General features: G+C 44.4%; 1 protein-coding gene across 2 annotated transcripts; it reads left to right on the top strand.

Annotated features, from left to right (window-relative positions):
- The first annotated feature begins 1,219 nt into the window (after positions 1-1,219).
- LOC100627879 (uncharacterized) lies at positions 1,220-25,199 on the top strand. 2 transcript variants are annotated; one of them, XM_021063286.2, is made up of 6 exons: positions 1,220-1,282; positions 19,338-19,532; positions 22,730-22,778; positions 23,065-23,171; positions 23,826-23,878; positions 24,147-25,199. In XM_021063286.2, exons 2-6 carry the CDS (start codon positions 19,352-19,354, stop codon positions 24,303-24,305), a joined length of 549 nt encoding a protein of 182 aa, XP_020918945.2. In that variant the 5' UTR covers positions 1,220-1,282; positions 19,338-19,351; the 3' UTR covers positions 24,306-25,199. The 2 variants fall into 2 exon arrangements, with proteins under 2 accessions (XP_020918945.2, XP_084834529.1); XM_084978403.1 differs by lacking the exons at positions 22,730-22,778; positions 23,065-23,171.
- The last annotated feature ends 2,189 nt before the right edge of the window (positions 25,200-27,388 follow it).

Here is a 27,388-nt window from a genome sequence, read left to right on the forward strand (position 1 = left end):
GAAGACAGCTCTAAAATTAAAAATTATATCCTTCACTGCCTATTCCCCATAGGTAGTGCTGCACAGGAGTACAACTTTAATTAATTTTAATCAATCAGTCAATGAATTAATTTCAATCCATTAATTAATTTTAATCCCTGTGCTATACAGTAGGACCATCTTATATATAGGATGTTTATATATAGGATGTTTATCCATCCTATACATAAGATATAAGAGTTTACCTCTGCTAACCCCAAACTCCCAGTTCTTCCCTTCCCCCCGCCACTTGGCAACTGCAAATCTGTTCTCTGTATCTGTGAATCTGTTTTCGTTTTTGTAGATATATTGATTGTGTCATATTTTAGATTCTACAAAGTGATATCCTATGGTATTTGTCTTTCTCTTCCTGACTTACTTCACTTAGTATGATAATCTCTAAGTCCATCCATGTAGCTGCAAATGGCATTATTTCATTCTTTTTTCTGGCCAAGTAATATTCCATTGTATAAATGTACCTCATCTTCTGTATCCGCTCATCTGTCAATGGACATTTAGGTTGTTTCCAATAGGCTTGGCTATTGGTGAATAGTGCTGCTATGAACCTACAGATGCATGTATTTTTTTGAATTATAGTTTTGTCTGGGGATATGCTCAGGAGTAGGGTTCCTGAATCATATGGCAACCCTTTTTTTAGATTTTTTTGAGAAAGCTCCATACTGTTTTCCATAGTGACTGCACCAATGTATATTCTACAAGGTATGATTTTAAAAGCACCAGGAAGGTATCTCTGTTCCACCTGGGGTCAGCTTGCTTGAAATTCCACCATTGTCTACTTTTTCCCTAGAGTAAGGCATTACCTTCTTAGAATAACGCCTAGCACCTAGTAAGCCCTCAATAAATTTTAGCTGTTCTTTCTTTCTAGGTGGTCTTTTAGAAATGCAAACATTCACAAATTTCTCAGTGGAAAGAGGATGAGAACAGGGGTGGAGTTGCTGAAAGGGAGAAAGAGCTTCCAAAAAAATGCTCAGGAATCTAAAGCACATCTCAGTTTGTGGTTTTGCTGAGGCCTGCAGTGGCACAGCATGATGATTGCTCTGCAAGCAGCACCAGCCACTGGCGCTTCATTTTGAGGGGTGGTGTGCCTCTCCCTCTGAGCCCAGCCAGCAGTGGAGGAAATGAAGAGGCTCTCAAGGGAGGGGCAAGGGAAAGAGGCCAGGGTAGGGTGGAGGAGAGCAGTGAGAGCAGCTGCCTCTTCAACATGGAAGGCTCCTCCCGCTGCTGCTGTTCGCCCAGGAGACAGGTAAAGGGTTCTGTGGATGATTGAACTTCGCTTTCAGTTTCTTTCCTACTTGCCTGGAATCTGGGCTCAATAGGATGAAATGGGCACTAGGTAGCCTAAAGGGATTGGAGAACAAGGCCCCTCCCTTCCCTTTAACCACTCCTAAGTTTCTCGTATATCCTAAACCCCCAAACCAGATGCATAATCTGACAGCTGTTCATGTGGGCAATGGGAAGGAATAGTGTCCATAAGCTTAGGATATGTCTGCGGTTCATAGGAAAAGGATTGAACTGCCGGTTAAGTACCTGGGGATATAAGTAGCTTGGGAACCCACAGGCACGTGTATACTCCTGGGTAAAAACTTCCCCCATTTGTCCTGGATCCTAAACTAGACAGTGAGCCCCCTGAGGGCAGAAACCGTGCTCTAGTCTAGACCTCTTAACCGCCCAATGGTTGGCATATGGGAATTTGCCTACATTTGCTTGGTCGAATATGGCGAGCACTGGAAATGTGGCTGAATTGACATGTGGCTATTGGCGTAATGTGCATGGTGATTTGAAGACTTAGGAAAAAAAACATAGGATAGCTTATTCATAATTTTTATATTAGTACAAGTTGAAATGATCATATAGTAAAAATTGTTTGTATTAAAGTATTGTTGATTTACATAGTTCTGTCAATTTCTGCTGTACAGCCAAGTGACCCAGTCATACACACACACACACACACACACACACACACACACACACACACACATATTCCCTTTCTCATATTATCTTCCATCATGGTCTATCCCAAGAGATCGGATAGAGTTCCCTGTGCTATACAGAAGGACTTCATTGCTTATCCATTCGAAATGTAATCGCTTGCATCTATTAAACCCAAACTCCCATATTTTGGATATACGGGATTAAATATATTATGAAGATGAATGTCATCTGTTTCTTTTTACTTTCTTTAATGTGGCTAGGAGAACATGTGGAATTACCTAGGTGGCTTGCTTTGTAGTTCTATTGGACATCTCTGGTCTATACTGCCTTCCTTGTCCTACTCTTTCCTCTTCCCTTCAACCTTCTAATCAAACCAGAGATGCCCTTCATCCTGGGCATCTAAAGTCCCCAGAATCAGTTATTGGCCAGAGTAGGATCTCCTGTGTATTTTACATGTGTGAAATCACTGAGTACACGTTGGCAATGCTTTGCTCATGCATGTAATTTGTAACCACACCATTTGTTTGGGAATAAAGGAATTCAGGTGATAGCAAGGAGAAGGGGAACCAACGCTTCTTAGGCGCCAGGGTTAATATTATCTCAAATATTATCTCCCAATATTTATCCCAAATAAAGCTTCCCAAATATTATCTCCTTTAGATGTATTTTCATGATATTCCCAAATATTATCTTTCCAAATATTATCTCCTTTTGATGTATTTTCATGACATTTCTGTGGGGGTGGGCATTATTTAGTTCAATAAAGTAACTGAGGCTCAGAGAGCTCTGGTAACTTGCCCAAGATCACCCACCTGGTAGGAGGTGCACGGTTAGAACTTGAAACCTGGTGTGTCTGGCTCAAAGGGAAATTTTCCTTTGCCTCAGTAGCAGGAGGCTTCATTTTGCATCATTTGAAATGAATCTACAGGGGTTTCTGTGGTCCTGTTATGCCTGCACGTGAAAGGGGCTCCCTAAAGCAATCCCACAGATTTCTCTGTGGTGCAGGGAAGGAGCCCAAGGCTGGATCTCAGAACACCGGGGTGCGTCCTGGTCCTGGCGTGGTCCCTAATTTACTAAGTGGTTCAGGATGGGTAGCTTTCGTCTTTGTAAAACAAAGAGGAACTTTACAGCCATGATCCCTAATCTGCAGGCTGGGGAAACCAAATGCGGCTGCGTTTGTCACTTAATCACTAACGGGTTACTCCTGGAATTAGACGATGTTTTTCTAAATAAGATTTTTTTTTTTTTTTGGCAACCCTCTGAGAACTTCTTATTTCATGTCCACATTTCCGTGGAAGAGGCGAAAACTACATTCTGAACAAGGGAATCCACATTGTGTGGGTGGGCAGGAAACCTCAAGTTCACTTCCAAGGATCAGGGGTCTCTGCTGCCCGCCCACGAGGCAGGCCGTTTCCCAGAGCGGCTTCATGCTGATGCATGTCGTGGGAATGTTGATCTGGTATCGCTGCTCCAACCACTAGAAAGCCTCCTCATTATCTGTTTAGCAGATCGGAGAGGAATGCCAAGCTCTTCAAAACCTGTTTATTAATCCTCCCTGAAAAGCGGTTCATGAGAGCAGCATCAAAGCTGGGACGCCCTGAGGAGCTCTTTTTGGGCCTCTGACAGCCTCTCTCCTTGTCAGAGCTGAACGTGAAGAACAAGTAAATTCCAGCCTGGGGGCTCCTCCAGCTGCAGCTCTAAGCTCCTTAAGCCCCTCCCCCCACCCGCCCCCCCCCAAATCAAGCCTTTCTCAAACCTCTTTATCCAGTACCCTCTGATTGCTGCTAAGAAGGCCTGGGACGACGGCTCATTTTCCAAATGAGTTGCTATTTCTTGTTCCCGCTCTCTGGAGGGTCAATGGAAGTCCTGCAGTAGTTAGTTCTCCTGAATGGATTTCAGGGTGAATAGTGATTTTTATCTATCCAATGGGCAGCATTGTAAATTAATTCACTGCTAGTCTTTGAGGCCTAGATATTAAAAATAAAAGGGGAGGGCAGAGGATAAATTCTTTATCTAAACCCTTTTGAAACTTGGCTCTGGAGTTCCAAGGTGGGGTGGGGAAAAGGGACAGAAAGAATTGTTAGTAAAGGATTTCAAAACCTATTTATTTCTCCTGTTTTAAATTAGTTTTTTTACGTTTTTACATAATTTTTCCATTTTCCAAAGTAACATTTTCCAAGGTTACTTTCCATTTACAGCTATTATGAAATGTTGGCCCTATTCCCCGTGTGGTACCGTTCATTCTTGAGCCTGTTTTACACCCAATAGCTTGTACCTCCCACTCCCTCACCCCTATATTGCATCCCCCCGCCCCGACTGGTAACCACTAGTTTGTTCTCTACATCTGTGAGTCTGTTTCTTTTTTGTTATAGTCACTAGTTTGTTTCATTTTTTTAGATTCCACATATAAGCGATACCATACAGTATTTGTCTTTGACTTATTTCACTGAGCATAATGCCCACCAACTCCATCCATGTTGTGGCAAATGGCCAAATTTCATTCTTTTTCATGGCTGAGTAGTATTCATTGTGCGTGTGCATGTGCACGTGTGTGTGTGTGTGTGTGTGTGTGTGTCACATGCATATATACTTATACCATTGTACTGTAGGTATACCACATCTTCTTTACCCACTCATTGGTCAGTGGACACTTGGGTTGCATCCCTATCTTGGCAATTGTAAATAACGCTACTGTGAACATTGGGGTGTGTGTATCTTTTCAAATTAGTAAAACCTATTTCTTTCTATCTCTCTCTCTTTTTTTTTTTTTTTTTTTTTTTTTGTCTTTTTAGGGCAGCCCCTGCGGCATATGGAAGTTTCCAGGGTAGGGGTCAAATCGGAGTTACAGCTGCCTGCCTACACCACAGCCACAGTAACATTGGATCCAAGCCAAACCTGTGACCTATAGCTAGCTCAGGGCAATACTGGATACTTAACCCACTGAGCCAAGCTAGGATTTGAACCCTTATCCCATGGATACTAGTCAGGTTCATTAACCGCTGAGCCACAATGGGAAGTAGGAGTATTTAAAGAAATACTTAAGCGTGATTATAAGTAGCAAGTGCTTATTGATTGTTCAATGATTCCATGACGACTAACTAATCAGGGACTCTTGCCTTACACTACATAGCAATAAATTAAAGGAGGGAAACATTTCATATGAACAACAACAAGGCCCTGATAAGTTATTTCTTAGAAACAAACAACAAATTAGCCTTTTAAAAGATCTTTCGGCATGTTGACAGTGGAGATGATCAAAGAATTCTGTTACCTTCAAATTAAGTCTTTCTGTGAGAATCCTTAAGAAAAGACTACCATGGATAGGCAACCTACACTTATAAGGCCGCCACTTTGATGGGAAAAACAGCATAAAGATTTCCTTCATTTTGCTGAAGATTGTTATTAAAAAGACCAAGATCGGAATTCCCATCGTGGCTCAGTGGTTAACGAATCCGACTAGGAACCATGAGGTTTTGGGTTCAATCCATGGCCTTGCTCAGTGGGTTAACAATCTGGTGTTGCAGATGCGGCTCGGATCCTGCGTTGCTGTGGCTCTGGCGTAGGCCAGGGGCTACAGCTCCAATTTGACCCCTAGCCTGGAAACCTCCATGTGCCATGGGAGCGGCCCAAGAAATGGCAAAAAGACAAAAAAAAAAAAAAAAAAAAAAAAAAAAAAGACCAAGATCTTCAGAAACAGGCTACATCTGCAAAACAAAGGCGAAAATGACAAGGCTTAACATGAGCAAGGCTACAAGGACATGTCATTATCCCGGGGAAGAGTTTGGCTCTTCCAGAAACTGCTAAGAAAAATTTATGGGCACTTGTACCTGGGTTGAGAGCCTTTCAAGGCAGGGAGCACACAGAAGGCACTCAATAAATTCTGAATGAACAGAATGAGGTGTGGAGTCAGCTCTTTGCTGACTTGCCATTCTCAGGCCTTTTCGTCAGCTCCTAAAGCAGCTGGAAGGTCTCTGTGTTGCCAAAAACAGAGAAGAAAGGAGTGGGGCACGCGCATGTCCATCCAGTGGCCCTCAGAACGATGGCGGGCAAGCCAAACAGCCCTTTCTGCGGGCCCAGAGACACCTCTGGGTGCGTCTTGACATCCTGACAGAGGCGGCTTGGCGGTGCGCTCTGGGGCGCCCATGGGGAATGAAGAGGAGGGAGGCAGTAGAAAAGGGTGATGGAGCAGGACAGCGCCTGTGCGGGTGATGCTGTCAGTGCTGCAGAGCCTTCGGGGGGCGGGGGGTGGGGGTGGGGGACCTGGTCGGATTGCTGATGCCTGTTCCCAGCAGCACACCCAGTGACCAGCAAGTCCTTCCTCCAAGCTACACAGAGAGAAAAAGACTCAGGAAAACTGGCCTAAATGTCTGGCAGGGATGCATGGTGGAGGCCAGGAGAACCCGAGGCTGGAACCTGAATTCTAACTCCAGCAGCAGATTCCTCCTAGGTACCTACCGTGCTGTCCCCCGGCCCCTCCTGCTTTAGAACATACATTTAACAGCTACCCTGCACAAGGCTTTGAATTTCCAAAGGAGCTAAATATAAAGTGACTGCAATGAGTCTCAGGCACTGAGTGCACTAGATTAGGGTGACATTGACTGAAATGTGTTTTAAAATAGATCCCAGGAAAGTGGAGATGCTCCAACCTTTGCTCATCCCACATCAAAATAGATTCGTGGCAGAAAAACACGTTCATTACAAATCTGCTTCTCTGACCTACATTAAAAGTAGCAGACATTCCTAGAAAGAGGTCAGAAATTAAAGCTTTGTTAGATGCAAGGAGCAATGCTCTGTAAATAGACTGGGGAAACTAGGGATTGTGAAAATAAGTTTTACTGTCAGGAGAATTTTTCTCCAGCTGCTGGATTCACAGGCAGCTTCAATGATGCCCAGGCTGCCTTTTGGCAATTCCATCCACCTCTGGATACTTCTTTTAAAAACCTATCTTTGGAGTTCCCTGGAGGCTCTGCAGGTTAAGGATCTGGCGTTTTCACTGCTGTAGCTCGGGTTACTGATGTGGCCCGAGTTCGATCCCTGGCCTGGGAACTTCTTCATGCCTCAGGCACGATCATAAGTAAAAAAATAAAAATTTAAAATGCAAGGTTTCTAAGATAATTGTTTTTAATTATCTTCATTTTTCAAATCTTCTGTTATCTCAGTACTGGAGGTCTTCGCATTCTCAACTCACCCACTCCCTCTCCCTCTCCTAATTCCAATTCTCTCTTTGCTTTGAGAGCCACTCTCCCTTCTCGTTATCAACCTTGAAAGGGACTGACACCTTGGGGAGTGGGGGGCAGCTCTCTCCTCTTCTATCTCTTCTCTCATCTCTTCTCCTCTTTCAATACGCTGTACGCTCACTGCAGAAAAATTAGAAAACGCAGAGGAGTAAGAAAGGAGAATATGAAGTCATGAGGAATCGCGCCATCCAGAGGTTCAGGGCTCCTGCTGGCTCTTGCAGCATCTTTGTAGGAGGAAGGAAGACGCGTCCCTTTCTCAAGTCAAGTCTTTTCAAGTTAGTAAGTTGTGTACGTCTCAGTAACAACAAAGCAGACATAACCTGATTCTTCATAAATGACATACTCAAAATTACCGAATACAAAATAGTAGACAAGGTTTTTGGTCCCAATCCTTATGAACGCAAAACCTCTGCGGTGTAACAATTTGTCCTAGGAGAGCTTCAGTCGTGAAAGAGTGTTCGTGAAAACAAAACCGTCTGTGGTAATGCTTGCTTGTTCCAGTATCTTATTTTCTATAGCAAGGGTCGCTAGATTTGGTAGTCCTTCTTGTGACATTGTGAAGTCATGGGTGTTTATTTTTTGCTTTTTATTTTATTTGTATTATTTTTAGTTGAATCCTTTAAAGTATTGTTGATTTACAATGTTGTGCCGATTTCTGCTGTACAGCAAAATGACGCAGTCATATGTCTCTCTCCCTCTGTGTGTGTGTGTGTGTGTGTGTGTGTGTGTGTGTGTGTGTAGACATTCCCTTTCTTGTATTACCTACCATCATGGTCTATGCCAGGGTGAGTAGTGTTTTTTAATTAATTTTAAATGTGAGAAGTTGCATTTTCCACTGGTGGCTGATACTGCCAAGGTTAGTATATCCTGAAAGCTATGATGGCTTTAGTAAAATGTGTCTGATATATTATTGCTGAAAATATATTGAGGCACTTTGAGTGAGTCAGCTAGATTTTTCTTTCTTTCTTTCCTTTTTTTTTTTTTTTTTTTTTTTTTGTCTTTTTGCCATTTCTTGGGCCGCTCCCGCAGCATATGGAGGTTCCCAGGCTAGGGGTCGAATCGGAGCTGTAGCTGCCAGCCTATGCCAGAGCCACAGCAACGCGGGATCCGAGCCACGTCTGCAACCTACACCACAGCTCACGGCAACGCCGGATCGTTAACCCACTGAGCAAGGGCAGGGATCGAACCCGCAATCTCACGGTTCCTAGTCGGATTCGTTAACCACTGCGCTACGACGGGTACTCCTAGATTTTTCTTATATTAAAGTCTCATCATTATCACATTGCCTACTATATTCCTCCATTTCAATTATGTGTTTTTTTGTTTTTTGTTTTTTTGTCTTTTTGCCTTTTCTAGGGCCGATCTCTCGGCACATGGAAGTTCCCAGGCTAGGGTCAAATCAGAGCTGTAGCCGCCAGCCTACACCAGAGCCACAGCAACGAGGGATCTGAGCCGCATCTGCAAACTACACCACAGCTCACGGCAACTCCAGATCCTTAACCCACTGAGCAAGGCCAGGGATCGAACCCGCAACCTCATGGTTCCTAGTCGGATTCGTTAACCACTGAGCCACGACGGGAACGCCCTCAATTATGTGTTTTTAATTGTAGAAGTTCATGTTTATCATAACTTTTTCAAATTACACATATCAGAGTTCTGTTAAGTATCACAACTTTTTCTTTTAAAAAGGTATTGCCGTTTCTCATATAGAAAAGCATTTTTGATTTTGATATTGATCTTTTGATTGTAAAAGGGCTGGTTATGGGGGTCACAGTTAAAATGAGGCTTCTCTTTCCTTTTTTCAGTATTTTCTGTTTTGGAGAAGTTGGCATCAATGTCAAGAGACCACAATTTGTTTGGCATCAATAATATCTATTTCATTAATTTTATTTTATGAACTGGGTAAAACTTTATGGCTTCTACAAGAGTTTCTGAATCCCTGTAAAGTTTTCAAAGATATTATGTACATTAACTTTTTTGATTTTTGCTTTTTTTGATATTTATATTGTCGTAATTTGTCATATGTTGTCATAAATTTGATGACAAATCAGTGCTGAGCAAATATGTCTTTTGAAATATTTTTTTCAAAAATATAGCTTTGGGAGTTCCTGTTGTGGCACAGTGGTTAATGAATCCGACTAGGAACCATGAGGTGGTGGGTTCGATCCCTGGCCTTGCTCAGTGGGTTAAGGATCTGGTGTTGCCGTGAGCTGTGGTGTACATCGCAAATGCAGCTTTGATCCTGAGTTGCTGTGGCTGTGGTGGAGGCCGGTGGCTACAGCTCCGATTCGATCCCTAGCCTGGGGACCTCCATATGCCACAGGAGCAGCCCAAGAAATGGCAAAAAAAATACCAAAAAAAAAAATGCATATATAGCTTTGGCTTGTGTTCTAAAATCTATATCTTTATGAACATTGATGATTTCTTTTTTATTTGTCTGTTTTGCCTTTTCTAGGGCAGCTCCTGTGTACCTCTGTTATTTAACTATGTAACGTTTAGTATTTCTTACAATATTCAAAACTAATTTGGTCAACAAATCTACTATATTTTTTAAATTTTTTTTCCCACTGTACAGCATGGGGACCAAGTTACACATACATGTGTACATACTTTTTCCTCCCATTGTTGTGTTGCGATGTAAGTATCTAGACATAGTTCTCAATGCTACACAGCAGGATCTCACCATAAATCCGTTCCAAGAGCAACAGTTTGCATCCGTTAACCCCAAGCTCCTGATCCCTCCCACTCCCTCCTTCTCCCCAGGAGCAGCCACAAGTCTATTCTCCAAGTCTATGATTTTCTTTTCTGTGGAAATGTTCATTTGTGCTGTATATTAGATTCCAGTTATAAGTGATATCATATGGTATTTATCTTTCTCTTTCTGACTTATTTCACTCAGTATGAGAGGCTCTAGATCCATCCATGTTGCTACAAATGGCATTATGTCATTCTTTTTTATGGCTGAGTAGTATTCTATTGTATATATATACCACATCTTCCTAAAAATCTACTATGTTTTAATTACCTGACCTTTGGTTTTCATTTGCTAAATAATGTGTCATGTTATCTGGTGTTTGCATCCTGGATAAGTGTTCTCCTCTACCGCTGTTATTAATCTATGATTTCTGCAAATGAGGAAAACTCTTGTTAGAATGCTCATGTAATTTCTTGGATGACCCTCTGAATGCTAGATAATGTTTTGCTAAAAACATAATTGTTTATTATGTGGTCAACAAGAGCATGCCAGTATTTTCTTTATCATACAGAAGCAGTTGCAGCAAGTACACATTTTTTCCACATCCAATTTGAAATCTGAATACATTTAATGTTCATTTCAAATTTTTTATCTTTAAGAAAAAATAGTGCTAAATTCTCCCAATCGTTGCACTCTTTCTTACTTTCTAGTTGGTTTTTCATTCTCAAAGTGCTGGCAAAATGCAGAATTCTTTGCAGTATAATAAAGTAACCAGAACCTAGTGATTCCCTTCCCCTCCCCCAAATTGTGTCTGTCGTATTTCCGTAAACTTCCAACCTGTGTTATTATCGTATGTAAAGTATAAATTTCTTACTTGAAGTGAATAATTTTCAACAAGAGTGTGCCTTTGTTTCATATTCATATTACATGGCTTTGTATTTGGGTTCTTTGCATTTTTTACTAGTTTTCCTTGGAATCTATCAGTCGTGTTCAACAAAGGAATGACAAGGGAATGAATTCACATTCTGATCACATTTCTGTGACACAGTCACTGAAACCTACAGCTCTTTTATTTTTATGTTTTTAGCACTTTACCTTTTTCTCCCCAAATTTATTCAACAATACAAATTATTTTATTTCATTTCTTCTGTAGGCAGTTTTTCATTTCCTGTTTTTGGTTCAGTATCTTTTTTTTTCTTTCCAATATCATGGGAAAAATAATATATGAGCTTAGCATTTTATTTTAGAATTTACAACTTCTTTGTTTTTAGAATTTATGATGTTAAGAATTATTATGGGAGTTTTCATTGCGGTTCAGTGGTAACGAACCCAACTAGTATCCATGACGATGTGGGTTCGATTCATGGCCCCACTCAGTGGATTAAGGACCTGGTGTTGCTGTGAGCTGTGGTGTATGTTGCAGATGCGGCTCAGATCTTGCATTGCTGTGGCTGTGGCATAGGCTGGCAGCTATAGCTCTGATTCGACCTCTAGCCTGGGAACTTCCATATGCCTCAGGTGCAGCCCTTAAAAAAAAGAAAAAAAGAAAGAAAAAAGAAAAAGAGATCAGATTTGTGGTTACCACAGATGGGAAGGGGCAGGAAGGGGGATTTGAATGAAGGCAGTCAAAAGGCACAAACTTCCAGTTATAAGATAAATAAGTTCTAGGGATGTAATTTACAACATGATAAATATAACTAACGCTGTCGTACGATACATGTGAAACTTGAGAAGAATAAATCTTAAGAGTTCTCATCACAAGGAAAAAAATTCTTTTCTATTTCTTTAATTTTGTATCTGTGTGAGATGATGGATGCTCACTAAACTCAGCATGGTTAATCATTTCGTGATGTATATAAGTCATATCACTATGCTGTACACCTTAAATTTACACAGTGCTGTCTGTCAATTGTAGCTCATAAAACTGGAAAAAAATTCCTTAACCCATAAATAGTAGCTATATATATATATTTTTTTTAATTTTTGGCTTTCTAGGCCATACCTGCGGCATATGGAAGTTCCCAGGCTAGGGGTCAAATCGGTGCTGCAGCCTCCGGCCTATACCACAGCCACAGCAACTCAGGATCCAAGCTGTATCTGCAACCTACACCACAGCTCACGGCAATGCCAGATCCTTAACTCACTGATCAAGGCCAGGGATAGAACCCAAATCCTTGTGGATCCTAGTTGGGTTCATTAACTGCTGAGCCACGAAGGGAACTCTGATAGTAGCTCTACTTTACTTAGCAGTTCATTACATAGCAATCTCTAATTTATAAATCATCACTTTCTACATAGGTAATGGTAAATGAACATACACTCCTACAAAAATGAGTTATATCAGAGTTCCCGTCGTGGCACAGTGGTTAACGAATCCGACTAGGAACCATGAGGTTGCGGGTTTGGTCCCTGCCCTTGCTCAGTGGGTTAACGATCCGGCGTTGCAGTGAACTGTGCTGTAGGTCGCAGACGTGGCTCGGATCCTGCATTGCTGTGGCTCTGGTGTAGGTTGGTGGCTACAGCTCTGATTAGACCCCTAGCCTGGGAACCTCCATATGCCACGGGAGTGGCCCAAGAAATAGCAAAAGACAAAAAAAAACCAAACAAACAAACAAAAAAAAAATGAGTTATATCATCATGAAAACAAGGTAGATTAAAATTAGGATCTCTGAGCTACTGTTCAGGCAGAAGATAGGAATTATAGTGCAACATTTTAGAAGTAGCCAATACACAAATACTAATAGATTTTTGGCAATTTAGATAAAAAAATCAAAACAACAGATGGAAAAGCAGCTCCTTGTTTGGAAGCACTAGTCATTGCAAATCATCAACAAGGGCCTCACCAACCTCGCTCTGCTTTACTTATAAAGCAAGGAAATGTCGACAGTGTTAGAAAAAGTCTTCTTATTTCCATCTGTCAGAAAATTATCGTAATAACTGGATTTTTGCTAGATAACACATTTTATTGTTATCTTCCAGAAAATTATTTTAATGAGGATATAAATCACCTACCTTTGGAATGGGCAGTCAAATAAAAGTGTGGGAAAAATACAAAAGAATAATGACATCTATGATGGAGATAGTCCCCTTAGATGTCATACATTCGCGCAGTGACCAACCTGAACAACCATCCTTGGAGATGTTAAACATTAATGTGGCCATTAATAAGGTGTTCCCATATACATAGAAATAACCTGTGTGGGATATGAGAGAAGGGCTAAGGGATCCTGAGACCTGTGTTTGGATGCTGGTCACAATGTTTGCTGTGACCCCTAGCAATTCACACACCACTCTCTAGGAGTCTTCTCTCACCTCATCTACAAATGGGGATAAGTACACCTAATCCTTCAAACTACTGCCTGGAGGCCATGGGAGATGTCTCTAGTTCAGTAGTAAATGAAATCAAGAGAAGGACGTGCAGTTTCCATTTTGCCCTTGATAAAATGTACTTTCTTTAACAATTGTATCATGTTTTTTATGTATTTATTTTTATTTTAAAAAATTTTTGTCTTTTTAGGGCTGCACCCATGGCATATGGACGTTCCCAGGCTAGGGGTAGAATCAGAGCTGTAGGTGCTGGCCTACACCACAGCCACAGCAACGCCAGATCCGAGCCACGTCTGTGACCTACACTACAGCTCACAGCAACGCCGGATCCTTTAACCCACTGAGCAAGGCCAGGGATGGAACCCAAGTCCTTATGGATCCTAGTTGCGTTCTTTACAACTGAGCCATCATGGGAACTCCTGTATCATGTTTTTTAAATCGAATGAAATGCATGTGCAGAGCCAGTAAAAGACAATAATTCTGATGCATTTGGAACCAGTTCCCACTCTGTCACCTGTGGACAGTTGCTGGTTTCCCATATGCAGTGGTGATCTTCTGTAGAAGCCCGCCTGAGAGGATGACCCTTTGATTCTTTGAGGAAGCCAAATATTAAGGCAACTGTTTGAAGCTTGCAAACAAGCCACTGTGCAAACTGAAAACCTAGAGGTGATCTTTACAGCCACCCCAACCAATAAATGGCTCTGTAATAAACCTCAAAAAGGCACGGGGTTTCTATTTTGAGAAATCAATTTTGCAGAAACAGCCAGAAAAGCAGTTGAAGTCCCAGAAATGGTGAGAATATTTACTTCAGAGGAAACCAGGAGGAAGTTGGGTTGAACCCCCTCCTCACCTCTTTTCCTGATTGATGGCCCAGCTTGATTACAGCAGCGCATCTGTGGCCAACCTGGAAAGAAGGCGCGAGTGTGCAATCTTTCACTTACTCAGTAAACATATATTGAGGGCCTGCCACGTTCCAGGTACTGGCCTGTGTGCTGGAAAGCGGCAGATCAGACATGATCTCGGTCCACCAGGGCCCTTGAGGTCTCATTTGTGAACTTTCTCACACCCTGTCTCCCCCGGTTCTGTCTTTCCTTTCTTCCATCATCCTAGATGACAGCTCCCGTTTATCCTCAGAGGTCCAGGATTCCTTCTATTTTCAGTGCTTTCAGATGTTCACTGAGGGGAAAATGACTGCATGTTCCAATTGATGGCCTTTGCTCCTAGCATCATGATGCATCCAGAGTCTCAGCACCGCCTATAGAAATCCTTTCCATTGGAGTTTTTGTTATGGCTCAATGGGTTAAGAATATAGTGTCTGGGAGAACGTGGGTTCGATCCCTGAAAAATTATGAAGTAACCGAAAGAGCTATTGTTTATATAGGCTATGTCGATTTACATTGACCAAGTTAGATATTAAACTAAGACAATTAAAAAATACGTATTTAAGAGTTCCCACTGTAGCTCAGTGGATTAAGGACCTGATGTTGTCTCTGTGAGGATGCAGGTTGGATCCCTGGTCTTGTTCAGTGTTAAGGATCCAGTGTTGCCTTGAGCTGTGATGTAGGTCACAGACACAGCTTGACTCTGGCGCTGCTATGGCTGTGGAGTAGGCCTGCAGCTGCAGCTCCAATTCAACCCCTAGCCCGGGAACTTCCATATGCTATAGGTGCAGCCGTAAAAAGAAAAGAAAGAAAAAGAAAGGGAAAAAAAATTAGGTATTTAACTAATTTTAAAAATAGTACTATCAGGAGTTCCCATCGTGGTGCAGTGGTTAACGAATCCGACTAGGAACCATGAGGTTGTGGGTTCAGTCCCTGCCCTTGCTCAGTGGGTTAACGATCCAGTGTTGCCCTGAGCTCTGGTGTAGGTTGCAGATGCAGCTCGGATCCCGAGTTGCTGTGGCTCTGGCGTAGGCCAGAGACTACAGCTCCGATTCAACCCCTAGCCTGGGGACCCTCCATATGCCACGGGAGTGGCCCGAGAAATAGCAAAAAGACAAAAAAAAAAAAAAAATAGTACTATCACTATTGCATAATAATATAATTAACATAGTTTTATGAAAAATAACCAGATTTTCCAAATCATAAAAAATTTTGTGAGAAGAGAGGTGTTGCTTTATATTTTTGCCAAACTAATTATTAATATCTGACTTGATAAAAGAGCACTAGATTCTCAGACCTGCTTCTGCATTCAACCTGTTGACATTAAACATGTCCTGTAGCCTTTGGAAAACTTCACTGTACCTTGAGAAAGACAAAGAGAAAAAATGGCAGCTAGCATATTAGTACTGTTATGAAAGAGTTATGACCTCACCAACCCTCTGAAAGGAACCCTCAGGTGGTCCCCAGGCCACACTTTGAGAACTAGCTGCTGCCTTAGACCACTGGTTTCTTTCTTTCTTTCTTTTTTCTTTTTCTTTTTTGGTCTTTTTAGGGTGGCACCTACAGCATATGGAGGTTCCCAGACTAGGGCTTGAATCAGAGCTACAGCTGCTGGCCTACCCCACAGCCACAGCAATGTCAGATCTGAGCCATGTCTGTGACCTACACCACAGCTCACGGCAATGCTGGATCCTTAACCCACTGATCGAGGCCAGGGATCGAACCTGTATCCTCATGGATGCTAATCAGATTCGTTTCCACTGAGCCACAATGGGAACTCCCGACTGCTGATTTCTTGATGGCGAGGCCACTCTCTGTTCATCTTTATTTTAAGCAGACTTTGGATTGAAACTCAGTAAATCTTGTCTGAAGTACATGGAAATGTCTGTGTCACTGAGAGTTATCCCAGCCTCAGCATCACCCCCAGAAACACTCCACTTATTCTAGTGCTACTGCTGGTGCATTTGGGTTCTCATGGAGAACAGCCTCCAGAGGCGAAGCAGCTCTATTGAGTACCCTCCATGGTCTCAGATCTTTGCTATTTGAAATCTGGTTAAGAATTTGGGTGGTCAACTGGGTAATACTACAGTTTGGGATTTTGTTGTTGTTGTTGCCTTTTTAGGGATGCACCCAGAGCATAGGGAGTTTCCCAGGCTAAGGGGTAGAATTGGAGCTGTAGCTGCTGGCTTACACCACAGCCGAAGCAATGCTGGATCTGAGCTGCATCTGCAACCTACACCACAGCCCACAGACACAGGGATCCTTAGCTCACTGAACAAGGCCAGGGATTGAACCTGCATCCTCATGGATACTAGTCAGATTTGTTTCCACTAAGCCACAATGGGAACTCCTTTTTCTTTCTTTCTTTCTTTTTTTTGGGAGGGGGGCAGGGGGTTATTTTTATTTATTATTACCATTTTTTTCTTTTTTGGCCTCGACAATGGCATATGGAAGTTTCTGGGCCAGGGATCAAATTTGAGCTGCAGCCAAAGCTGCAGCGACACTGAATCCTTAACATGCTATGCCAGGCTGAGGCTCAAACCCATGCTTCAGCAGGAATCTGAGCCACCACAGAGACAATCCTGGATCCTTAACCCCCTGTGCCACAGTGGGAACTCCCAATTTTGGACTTTTTAAAAAAGTAACATCAAGGTCTTAAAATTTGGATTGCAAATCTACTTTAATAACCATTCCTCTAATTCTAAACATAGATTCACACATGTGCAAAATGACATTTGAACACAGTTAATAACTGCACCATCATTTGAAGAGCAAAAAATGGGAAGCAAAATCTTAAGGCCCACACACAACCAGAGACCAGTTAAATAAACCACGGGTATCCATGGGATAGAACACTTGGTAGCTGAATAAAAGGAATGAGAAAGTTCTATACATATAGGTAATAAATTAACCCCAAGACATATTAAGTACCTTTTAAGTTTTAAGCCATATGAATGTTACCTAAAAAAATAAACAATCTTAGGAGCCTTCACTGAACAAATTATGAGGTCCTCCTCCTTCTTCTAAAATTAAAAATGAAATCAATTCCTAACCCTTAGAGAGGCTATCCTCCAAAAAAAGTTCTTAGTCGGGCTTGAGCAATAGAATGATTAGTAGAAGAAATACGTGCTCCGGGGATCAAGATGGTGGAGGAGTAGGGTGTGGTGCTCAACTTGTGCCACAAACACACACACAAAAATCTACATAGAGAATGATTTGGGGAGTTCCCGTCATGGCTCAGTGGTTAACGAATCCGACTAGGAACGATGAGGTTGAGGGTTTGATCCCTGGCCTTGCTCAGTGGGTTAAGGATCTGGCGTTGCCCTGAGCTGTGGTGTAGGTTGCAGATGCGGATCGGATCCCCCATTGCTGTGGCTGTGGTGTAGGCTGGCGGCTACAGCTCCAATTTGACCCCTAGCCTGGGAACCTCCATATGCCTCAGGAGTGGCCCTAGAGAAGGCAAAAAGACAAAAAAAAAAAAAAAAAAAAAGAGAGAGAGAGAGAGAGAGAATGATTTGGACAGAACATCTATTGATCGCTGGCAGAAGACTTCAGACTTCCAAAAAGGGCAAGAAACCCTCCCCATCACTGGGTAGAACAAAAGGAAGAAATATACAATATATGTGGGGACACGTGCAAAGCGGACACTAGAAGGAGACAAAAGATACGTTTGTGAAAAGAACTAGTCATTTTTGTAGTAGTGCCTTACTCAGCCTCCCCCCATTTCACAAAGAGGGAAACTGAGTCCAGGTAGACTGAGTGACTCATCCAGGGCATCTGGCTCTCGGTCCCGACTCTCGCCTTGTTAGGGGACTTCCTGACAGCCCCTGCAGATCTCTTTTCGGGGATGTGACAGTGGGTGGGGGCCAGATCCTCTTCATTTGGTCTTGTACACACCTCTGTCCTCATGTCTCCTCCCACCCCCGAAACAGTGGGGGGAGGCCCAGGCAGGACGTGGGCCCCAGTGATGGTGGCTTGTGGGCTGCATCTTACTCATTCTCTCCCCCTGGGCTCCCATGTCCCCCAGTCTCCACCAGGACCGTGCTCTCTTGGTGCTCGGTGATCCGTGTTTGGTATGCATAGCATCTCTATTTCCAAAACTGGCACTTGCCAGATCAATCATCACCACTTATCACACAACTTGATGGGTTCAGGTGACTTTGGGCTGTTTTAGGTCAATTTCTCCTTCAAAGGATGAAGATGTACCATCCACTAAGGGACTCAAAGTCTGTGGTGGAGCCTCGCCAAGGTCCCCAGAGAGGTTGTGTCACCTGGGTCAGGGTGCTCCAAAGGAGTTCTTGGCATTCGTTCCTTCTCTCCACAAATGTATGTGGAGCCTATTCGATGTTCTAGGCATTCAGGATGCAGGGATGACCAAAATGGAGACGGTTTCTGTTTTTTTGTTTTGTTTTGTTTTGGTTTGATTTGGGTTTTTTTGCCTTTTCTTGGGCTGCTCCTACGGCATATGGCGGTTCCCAGGCAAGGGGTCTAATCAGAGCTACAGCTGCTGCCTAAGCCACAGCCACAGCAACGTGGGATCCGAATCGCGTCTGCAACCTACAGCACAGCTCATGGCAACACCGGATCCTTAACCCACTGAGCAAGGCCAGGGATCGAACCCACCACCTCATGGTTCCTAGTCAGATTCGTTATTCACTGAGCCACAACAGGAACTCCCAGAAGGTTTCTGTTCTTGTAGAGCTTATATTCTTGGAATGAGAGCCTGACAATGAGCAAGTACACAAATGAAAGCTTGAGGTAAAATCACATAGTAATTAATAAATCAGAAGGTGATGTGGCAGAGGCTGGGAAGCCACCTTGGACCACGCGCTTGGGGAAGGCCTGTCTTGAGGATGCCTTCTGGAGTTCCCGTTGTAGCTCAGTGGGTTAAGAACCCAACATAGTGTCCGTGATCCCTGGCCTCCCTCAGTGGGTTAAGGATCTGCTGTTATCTCAAGCCGAGGTATAGGTTGCAAATGCAGCTCAGGTGAAACTTTCATAGGCCACAGGTGCAGCCATAAAAAGGAAAAAAAAAACCAACTATAATAGAAAAAATAAAAATCATTATAAACATTTTTTAAAAATTATGTTCAGCAACTTAAAAAAAAAGGAAAAGCAAACAGACAAAAATTGAAGATGCTTTCTTTAAGACAGAAATGCCATCTCAATGCCTTTGAGGCCCCCCTTTTCCAGTGGTGAGAGTCTAATATTCTCTTCCTCTTGCAGGTGCCCATGGAGGAATGAAAGGCAGGGAAGAGAAGGAAGGTGCCAGTTCCCTGGGGTCCTGTGTCTGCCAGCTACTGTTAAGTGCCTCTGAGAAACTCTGCTTTCAGCTAACGGGGACCACCTATCCTGGGAACCTCAGTACATGGGACCAGAACCCCCTGGGTGGACTCTTTGGCAAGATGAATTGGACCAATGGTAGGTTCTGGGACTCCAGACTCAGTGGTGACTTCCTAACAACCCCAGCTAATTGCTCTGCTTGGGTAAGATCAGCTGGAAGCCAGCTCTAGGCCAAGGGGCTATTAATTACTGTTAAATAATAGTCTGAGCATTTTGTTCTTAAACAATCCTGTGGGCTGTTCCAACTCTGTCCATCTCACAAGGGAGGAGAAGGAAGCTCAGAGAGGTTACGTGACTGTCCTAAGATCACACAGTTAGAAGTACCTGCGACTCGGGGAGTCCCTTTTGTGGCTCAGCGGTAGCAAACCCAACTAGTGTCCATGAGGATACAGGTTCAATCCCTGGCCTTGCTCAGTGGGTTAAGGATCCAGTGTTGCCATGAGCTGTGGTGTAGGTTGCAGATGTAGCTCTGATTCTATGTAGCTGCAGCTTCGATTGGACCCCCGGGAATTTCTATATGCCACAGGTGTGCCCCCTCCCCCCCCAAAAGTATACCTGAGACCCAGGTCACTGGATCCTTAAGCTCAGGCTCTTTCATGACATCATTCATCATCATGATGATGTGTTCTTCTCACCTCCCCTGCAACTTTTACTAACCCTCCTCTGCCTTCCCAGGATACGTGCCTGTCTTTCTGACCCTAGAGGGACACCCTTATGTTGTCTGTCCTCCTTGCTGAGAACAGCTGCGCCCTATCCAGCCAGCCTCCCGCAGCTGGTACCCCATCCTGCAGCTGGTACCCCAGGCCCTCCTCTCACAGCTTTTGTGTCACATCTCGTGCCACCTCACTCCCTGACACATCAAGCCCTATGACCTGGCACCTCATCTTGGGTGATTCCCCGCTGGGGCTGTGGACATTGGAAAGATCCAGTTTCCAAGTCCCCTCCTTACATTTTGCCCAGAAAGTGGGTGGGAGCTGTTAGAGAGAAACTTGGTGAGGTCGACGATCTTTTTTTTTTTTTTTTTTTCCGCTTTTTAGGGCCACACCTGGGGCACATGGAGGTCCCCAGGCTAGAGGTCCCATTGGAGCTACAGCTGCCAGCCTACATCACAGCAACAGCAACACGGGATCCGAGCCGCGTCTGCCACCACAACTCATGGCCACACCAGATCCTTAACCCACTGAGTGAGGCCAGGGATCAAACCTGAAACTTCATGGTTCCTAGTTGGATTCGTTTCCACTGCACCACAACGGGAACTCCAGGGGTCAGCTATCTTACTCAGAAGGGGGACAAGAAAAAAGGAAATGAAGGTGACTGACACAATTCTATCCAGCCATTGCCCCCAGAGGCTGTAATTCTTGGTACTTCCACCCTCAGATCCTATGTATGGTCAGTGGGTATTAGATTGCTCATAGGCAATTAGGTCCAGTAGGTTCCCTCCACTCCACCCTGACAGCAGTCTCTGCATTCGGGTGTCTGAGAAGCCAGTTCCTAAGATATGTCTGGAGAGGTGCCACCTGCTATCGGGGCTGAGTCACTCAGCTGTATTTTGTGGGGGAAGGGGCAGGAAGGGGCCTGAGTGCAGGCAGAGAGCTTCGGGTTGGGAATTGCAAACATGGACTCCTGGGGCCAGCAGCTTACCCTGAGGAACTGTACACAAGGGGAGCTTGGCAAGACATGTTTTAAGACTCCTTCCAACTCTGAGAATCTAGAGACAGGCTGTGGCTGGAAAGATGGGCTTGGTATCTCCACCTTTTTTTTTTTTTTTTGCTGTTAGGGCTGCACCCAAGGCTTATGGAGGTTCCCAGGCTAGGGGTCCAGTTGGAGCTGCAGCCGCCAGCCTACACCACAGCCACAGCAACACAGGATCCAAGCCGCCTCTGAGACCTACACCACAGCTCACGGCAACACTGGATCCTTAACCCAAGGAGCCAGGCCAGGGATCGAACCTGCATCCTCATGGATACTAGTCAGGTTCGTTAACTGCTGAGCCATGAAGGGAACTCCTTTGTGCCGCCACCTCTTGATGCAGGAGAAATTTTTTTCACTGTGCAAACAGCAACCCCTCACCAGAGCACGGGCAGCTGTGAGCTGCCACCTCTGTCTGGTTCCAGCCCATCTAGCTGGTGTCCTGAACGCTTCCCACCCCCTCACACACCCCTCCCTGGGGACGGATCACATGTGTCCTTCCTGCTGTCTTTTTTTCTGGATATCATGTCATATCTGCTAACCCTTAACCCTTTGTAAGAACGGCAGAACTCAAGACAAAATGATAGCAAAATGGCAGCAAGGGGTAGTATTCATCAACACACAATCTAAAGTCAGAGGGACATGGGTTCAAGTCTGATCTCGGCCGCTGTCTAGCTCTATGACCTCGAGCAAGTCTGAGGGCTGTGAGCTGGTTTCCTTCCTGCAAGATGGACATTAGAATTGTTCCTACCTCATTGTTTGTTTATGAAGATTATATGAGGTAATAAATGTGCCTGGCACATATGAAGTCCCCAGGGTACAGTAGCTACTATTTCTGTTTGGCATCCTGTAAAGCTCACTGGCATATGTATTATCTTGGTCCATGGGAATTGCTGTAACCAGTTACTATTTGGCTGGATGCTTCATAAACCAGACATTTATTTTTCATAGTTCTGGATGCCAGAAAGTCCAAGGATAAGGCACTGGTATATTCAGTGTCTGCTGAGATTGCCCTTCTGGTTCATAGATGGCCATCTTTTTACTCTGTCTTCATGACGGGGGGGAAGGAGACCCTCTAGGGTCTTTTTAAAAAGGGAACTATTCCCACTCATGAGGGCTCTACTCGCTTGACCTATCTTCTCCCAAACACCCCACCTCTAAATACCATGACCCTGGGGGCTAGGCTTTCACATATGCAGGACGCAAACATTCAGTCTATTGCACATGTTAAAGAATTACTCTCAAAAAAAAAGAATTACTCTCAAATCTCCTTTTCAGAGTTCCTGTCATGGCTCAGTGGTTAACGAATTCGACTAGGAACCATGAGGTTGTGGGTTCGATCCCTGGCCTCGCGCAGTGGGTTAAGGATCTGGCGTTGCCGTGAGCTGTGGTGTAGGTCGCAGACGTGGCTCAGATCCTGCATTGCTGTGGCTCTGGCGTAGACTGGCGGCTACAGCTCCAATTAGACCCCTAGCCTGGGAACCTCCATGTGCCACGGAAGCAGCCCTAGAAATGGCAAAAAGACAAATAAATAAATAAATAAAATCCAAATCTCCTTTCCTTTTCCACTCTGTCTCTTTCTGCAGAGACTACCACCACCATGAAGCCAGGGGCTGACCCTAAAGGACTCAGTGGGTAGGTAAGGGAAGAGCTGACCACGGAGGAGGAGTATTGGGGATCTTGGAGGAGGGTCTGTTTGGCCTGGAGGCAGGGACTGGTATGGGAGGAACCATGGCCGTGGAGGCTGGGGCAGAGGAGAGAGTCTCAAAATGGAGACAGAGAGGGTTTGTTGGCTGCTGGGCATGTGGAAGCCCAGAGATGAGGGAGCTCCGACAGAGGGCGGGCAGGGCAATTTTGTGGATGGTCACCACAGCCAGCTGGGGCAGCGGAAGCATCCTCGTTCTCTGTTTGCTTCCCTCAGCTTAGGACCAACAGCCACCGTTCTTTCTGGCTCCATCGGTGTCATAGCCCTCATCTTGCTCCTGATGGGGCTCATGTCCATGCCACTGAAGAAATGGAGGCACGAGAGTGAGTTGAAGGGGCTGGGCATGAGGAAGGGAAGAAACCGGGTGACTTTCCTATGGGGCAGCCTTGGGGGAGGGGGGTAGGTTATAGGGTCTGTTCTCTGGAGTTGCCAGGGATTCAGCGCAAAGCAACAAGATATATATATACATTTTTTTTTTTTTTTATGGCCGCATCTCTGTGGTATATGGAAGTTCCTGGGCCAGGGATTGAATCTGAGACACAGTTTCTGCAGCACTTGAACCCTTTAACTCACTGCGCCAGGCTGGGGATCAAATCTACACCTCTGCAGTGACCAAGCCAATGCAGTCAGATCCTTAACCCACTGTGCCATAGTGGAAACTCTGCAACAAGATTTATTTATGATCCAAATTCTTTATGCTAAAAGCCACGTATCAGCTATCTGCAAAGATGGTTTATACGCTTCAACAAAAGAAATATTGATGCCAAATAATCTAAATACTGAGCAAAATTATAAAGTACACGACAGTGCTCACGCCCCCTGCCTCTTCCTGGGCACTTAGCTCAGTCTCAAAGGCCCAGTGGATTGAACGTGGTAGATTTTACATTCTGTAGTTCGAAGCTAAGTTCGGCAGCTGGCCAGACAAAGACGGTTACTACCCTGACTCAGGCTGACTCTGAATTTATTAATTTTTCTAGGACTATTTAAGAAACAACTGAAGCATCAGATGAACTATCTCCACAAATCCTCGGTAAGGAAATAGTAGCCTCATACTATCCCTGTCATCACTGCAAGTTTTCATGTAGTTGCTAGATAGACCCTCATACAGAGGGTGGTAGGGGGGAGACAGAGAACAGTCCTGAAAGAAATGTTTTTGAAAATCAAGGGAGATCTAGGGCTTGCTCAGCAAGAACCCAGTGTTCTGCTTGCTGTCCTATACGAACCCCAGTAGCTGGTTTTGTCTTTGGAAGTCACTGGTGCCCAATTCTCTGCCTCTAACCTGCGTGCTGTCTCTAAAGGAGTTTTCCTGCCATGCCGATGCCATATATTCCAACGTGATCAACCTGGCCCCCAGGAAGGAGGAGGACTTCGCTGTCTATGCCAACGTGCCCCCTTTCAATCGCCCCAGAAGGACATCCCCAGACCAAGTGGAATATGCCTCCATTGTGTTCCACTGATGGGAAGCCAGCGAGATGCTTCAGGGTGGAGAGTCAGACCTGTGCCCTAGCTGGCTCACAATGCAGCTTTTGCTTTAGATGTGTGTGTGTGTGTGTGTGTGTGTGTGTGTGTGTGTGTGTGTGTGTGTGTGTGTGTGTGTGTCTTTGAAATGCATTAAACTTATTCTGATGGAGACAAGTGGCTAAGTATTTCTTCTCATTTATTGGAAGCAAAGTGCAGCTCTAATGGAAAGGAGTGACACTTGTAAGATAAGGGACACAATCGTTCTGAGCCCCTTGAGCTCCAGAAATGCTTTCCCGAGAGAGACTGGCCAATAGCAGAGGATCCCTTCTTAGCTTCTGCCCCTCCTGAGGATAGGGCTGAGGAGTGGAGCTTCTGGGACCAGCTTCTGGATTTTTTTTTCTTTCTTGTTCTTCCCAGTTAGAAATTGAATTAACCTTGTGCAGGTTAATTCACGAGTCAAGCTCATACATGTGGAGACAGGAAACGCTAACTATTGTGCATGTCTTCGCAACAGCTTTGCAGGACAACACACCAAGTATCGGGGGAGAAGGAGGCGTGGAGGAGCTGCAGCTACTTGTGAAGTGCTTCTTCCTGGGGGCGTGAAACTTGGCGGAGCTCCCGCAGAGAGTGGAGGGGAAGCAGCGCCTGGTGGAAGTGGATACATGTCACCACTGACCAGGGTCTGCTCCGTGTGAATTGGAAGAGCTCTGGAACTTTGCAAATGACTCACTCCCTCTTTCCTCCATTTGAAAACCTTCATTAAACACCACCATCTTCTAGACCCAGGGAATGCAGCAGCGAACACAACAGACAAAACCTTGTTCTCATGGAGCTTACCTTCTAGGAGGGGGAGAAGGGCAATGAACAAATAAACAAGCAAATACACAGACTGTCAGGTGGTGGCAGCCTCCTTGGTATTTGATCTGAAGGAAGTGAGAAAATGAGACTTGAGGATAATTGGGGAAGAGCATTTCAGGCAGAAGGAACAGCAAGTGCAAAGGCCCTGAGGTGGACGTGTACCTTACAAGGTCAAACAATAGCAAAGATATGAGTGTGTCTGGAGTATGTGAGGGGGGGACAGGATGGTAGATGAGGTCTGGGCAGCCAATCAGCACCTGAGTTAGGGAATCAGTGATCTAAGGCAGTGTTCCCCACAGCATATTCCACAGGACGTTAGTAGAGAGCCCCAGGGTCCTTTGGGGATGATGCTCTGCTGTACCACCCTCTACACACCTGTTACTGGCATCTGCTAATCCCCACACAGTCCCCTCATTTATCAGGGACTCCTGGTCTCCACCCGAATTTTGTCATCACCCACAGTGATTTCAGTGGCAATGTAGACGGTCCTTCCTACCAAAGTTCCCCAAAGTGTGTTCTTCCAGTTATGGGAGATGTTCATGGGTGTTGGGATGGAGAGAGGAGATAAGATCAATGACCAAATAAGTTCCGAAAATGATGAATAACTAAATAGTAATGGAGAAAAAGAAATTTTCATTTAAAATCAAAGCTGATGGGGAGTTCCCGTGGTGGCTCAGTGGTTAATGAATCGGACTAGGAACCATGAGGTTTCGGGTTCGATCCCTGGCCTCGCTCAGTGGGTTAAGGATCTGGCGTGGCCGTGAGCTGTAGTGTAGGTCACAGATGTGGTTCGGATCCCACGTTGCTGTGGCTCTGGCATAGGCCGGTGGCTACAGTTCTGATTAGACCCCTAGCCTGGGAACCTCCATATGCCGCAGGAGCAGCCCTAGAAAAGATAAAAAGACAAAAATAAAATAAAATAAAATAAAATAAAATAAAATAAAAGCTGATGGGAACCCCTTCTTTCTTGGAAGGAGGATGGCATGGCTCTCATCAATAAGAAAATACATACCCTATGGTTCATGCCACTTAGAGGGACTAGCGAGGGGAGGAGCAGGTAGAAAGGTGACACGAAGATTTCTAAGCCTTGTCACCTTTTCTGTGTTGATAAAAGGAAAGTCCAAGAGTAGACAGACCTTTATTTTAGTGCAGATGCATGGCAATCACGAGCCCTGGTTTGTTGGGAACTTTCCTAATGTGAGCCTGTTGTCACAGTGAAATTATTAGGTCCCCTTTTATTCTCCAAAGGGTCATAGTTTGGATGATAAATTATGGGGTCACCTCTTAGCAAGGCTTTGAAAGTGCAAAAAACAAGTCCAAGACCAATAAGAAGGGGAAAGCAAATTATCCAATAAAGGAAGGAGGATGGAGTTGGATGGGGGTGGAGGAGGCTGCATGAATAAAGAGTTAGGGTCAGGAGTTCCCGTTGTGCTCAGTGGTTAACGAATCCGACTAGGAACCATGAGGTTGCGGGTTCCATCCCTGGCCTTGCTCAGTGGGTTAAGGATCCGGCGTTGCCATGAGCTGTGGTGTAGGTCGAAGACGCGTTGCTGTGGCTCTGGTGTAGGCTGGTAGCTACAGCTCTGATTTGACCCCTAGCCAGGGAACCTCCATAAAGGCAAAAAAGACAATAAATAAATAAATAAATAAAGAGGGTGAGAATGAGGAAAGTTTTGAGGGAAAGGGGTGCTAGTAGTCACATAAAAATCTTCCACCACTGCAAACCTCAGCAAAGCCCACAGAACACACCAATGCCTGGCGTGGGTATTTTGGGGAAGGAGACATTATGAAAGGGGGCTGAAATCCACATCTTGGTCAGCATAAGAGCAGACACAGAGGGAAGTGGTAAGAGGTGCAATATGAATGAGTTGGACAATTCAGGGGGAGGCTGAACACAGAGCTGGAAGTGAATCCACGAATGCAAATTCTCAGAAATCTCAGGCAGGGCACTAGAGTTTCCAAAGAACCTTCAGCTGAGAGATGTGACGAGGATATTTCAGTGGATAGTTTGATCTCAGCATAAGTCTGGGTTGTGAAATTTATTTAATTTAATTAATTTAATTAAATTTATTTATTTATTTATTTATTTATTTATTTATTTTTGTCTTTTCTAGGGCTGCACCTGCAGCATATGGAGGTTCCCAGGCTAGGGGTCCCATGGGAGCTACAGCTGTCAGCCTATACTACAGCCACAGCAACCCAGGACCCGAGACTCATCTGC

The sequence above is a fragment of the Sus scrofa genome, chromosome 9 (assembly GCF_054392235.1).
Source record: "Sus scrofa isolate SSC_HxYL_T2T_F1_AM1 chromosome 9, Sscrofa_HxYL_maternal_Yorkshire_Landrace_v2.0, whole genome shotgun sequence".
NCBI classification, from domain to species: Eukaryota; Metazoa; Chordata; class Mammalia; order Artiodactyla; family Suidae; genus Sus; species Sus scrofa.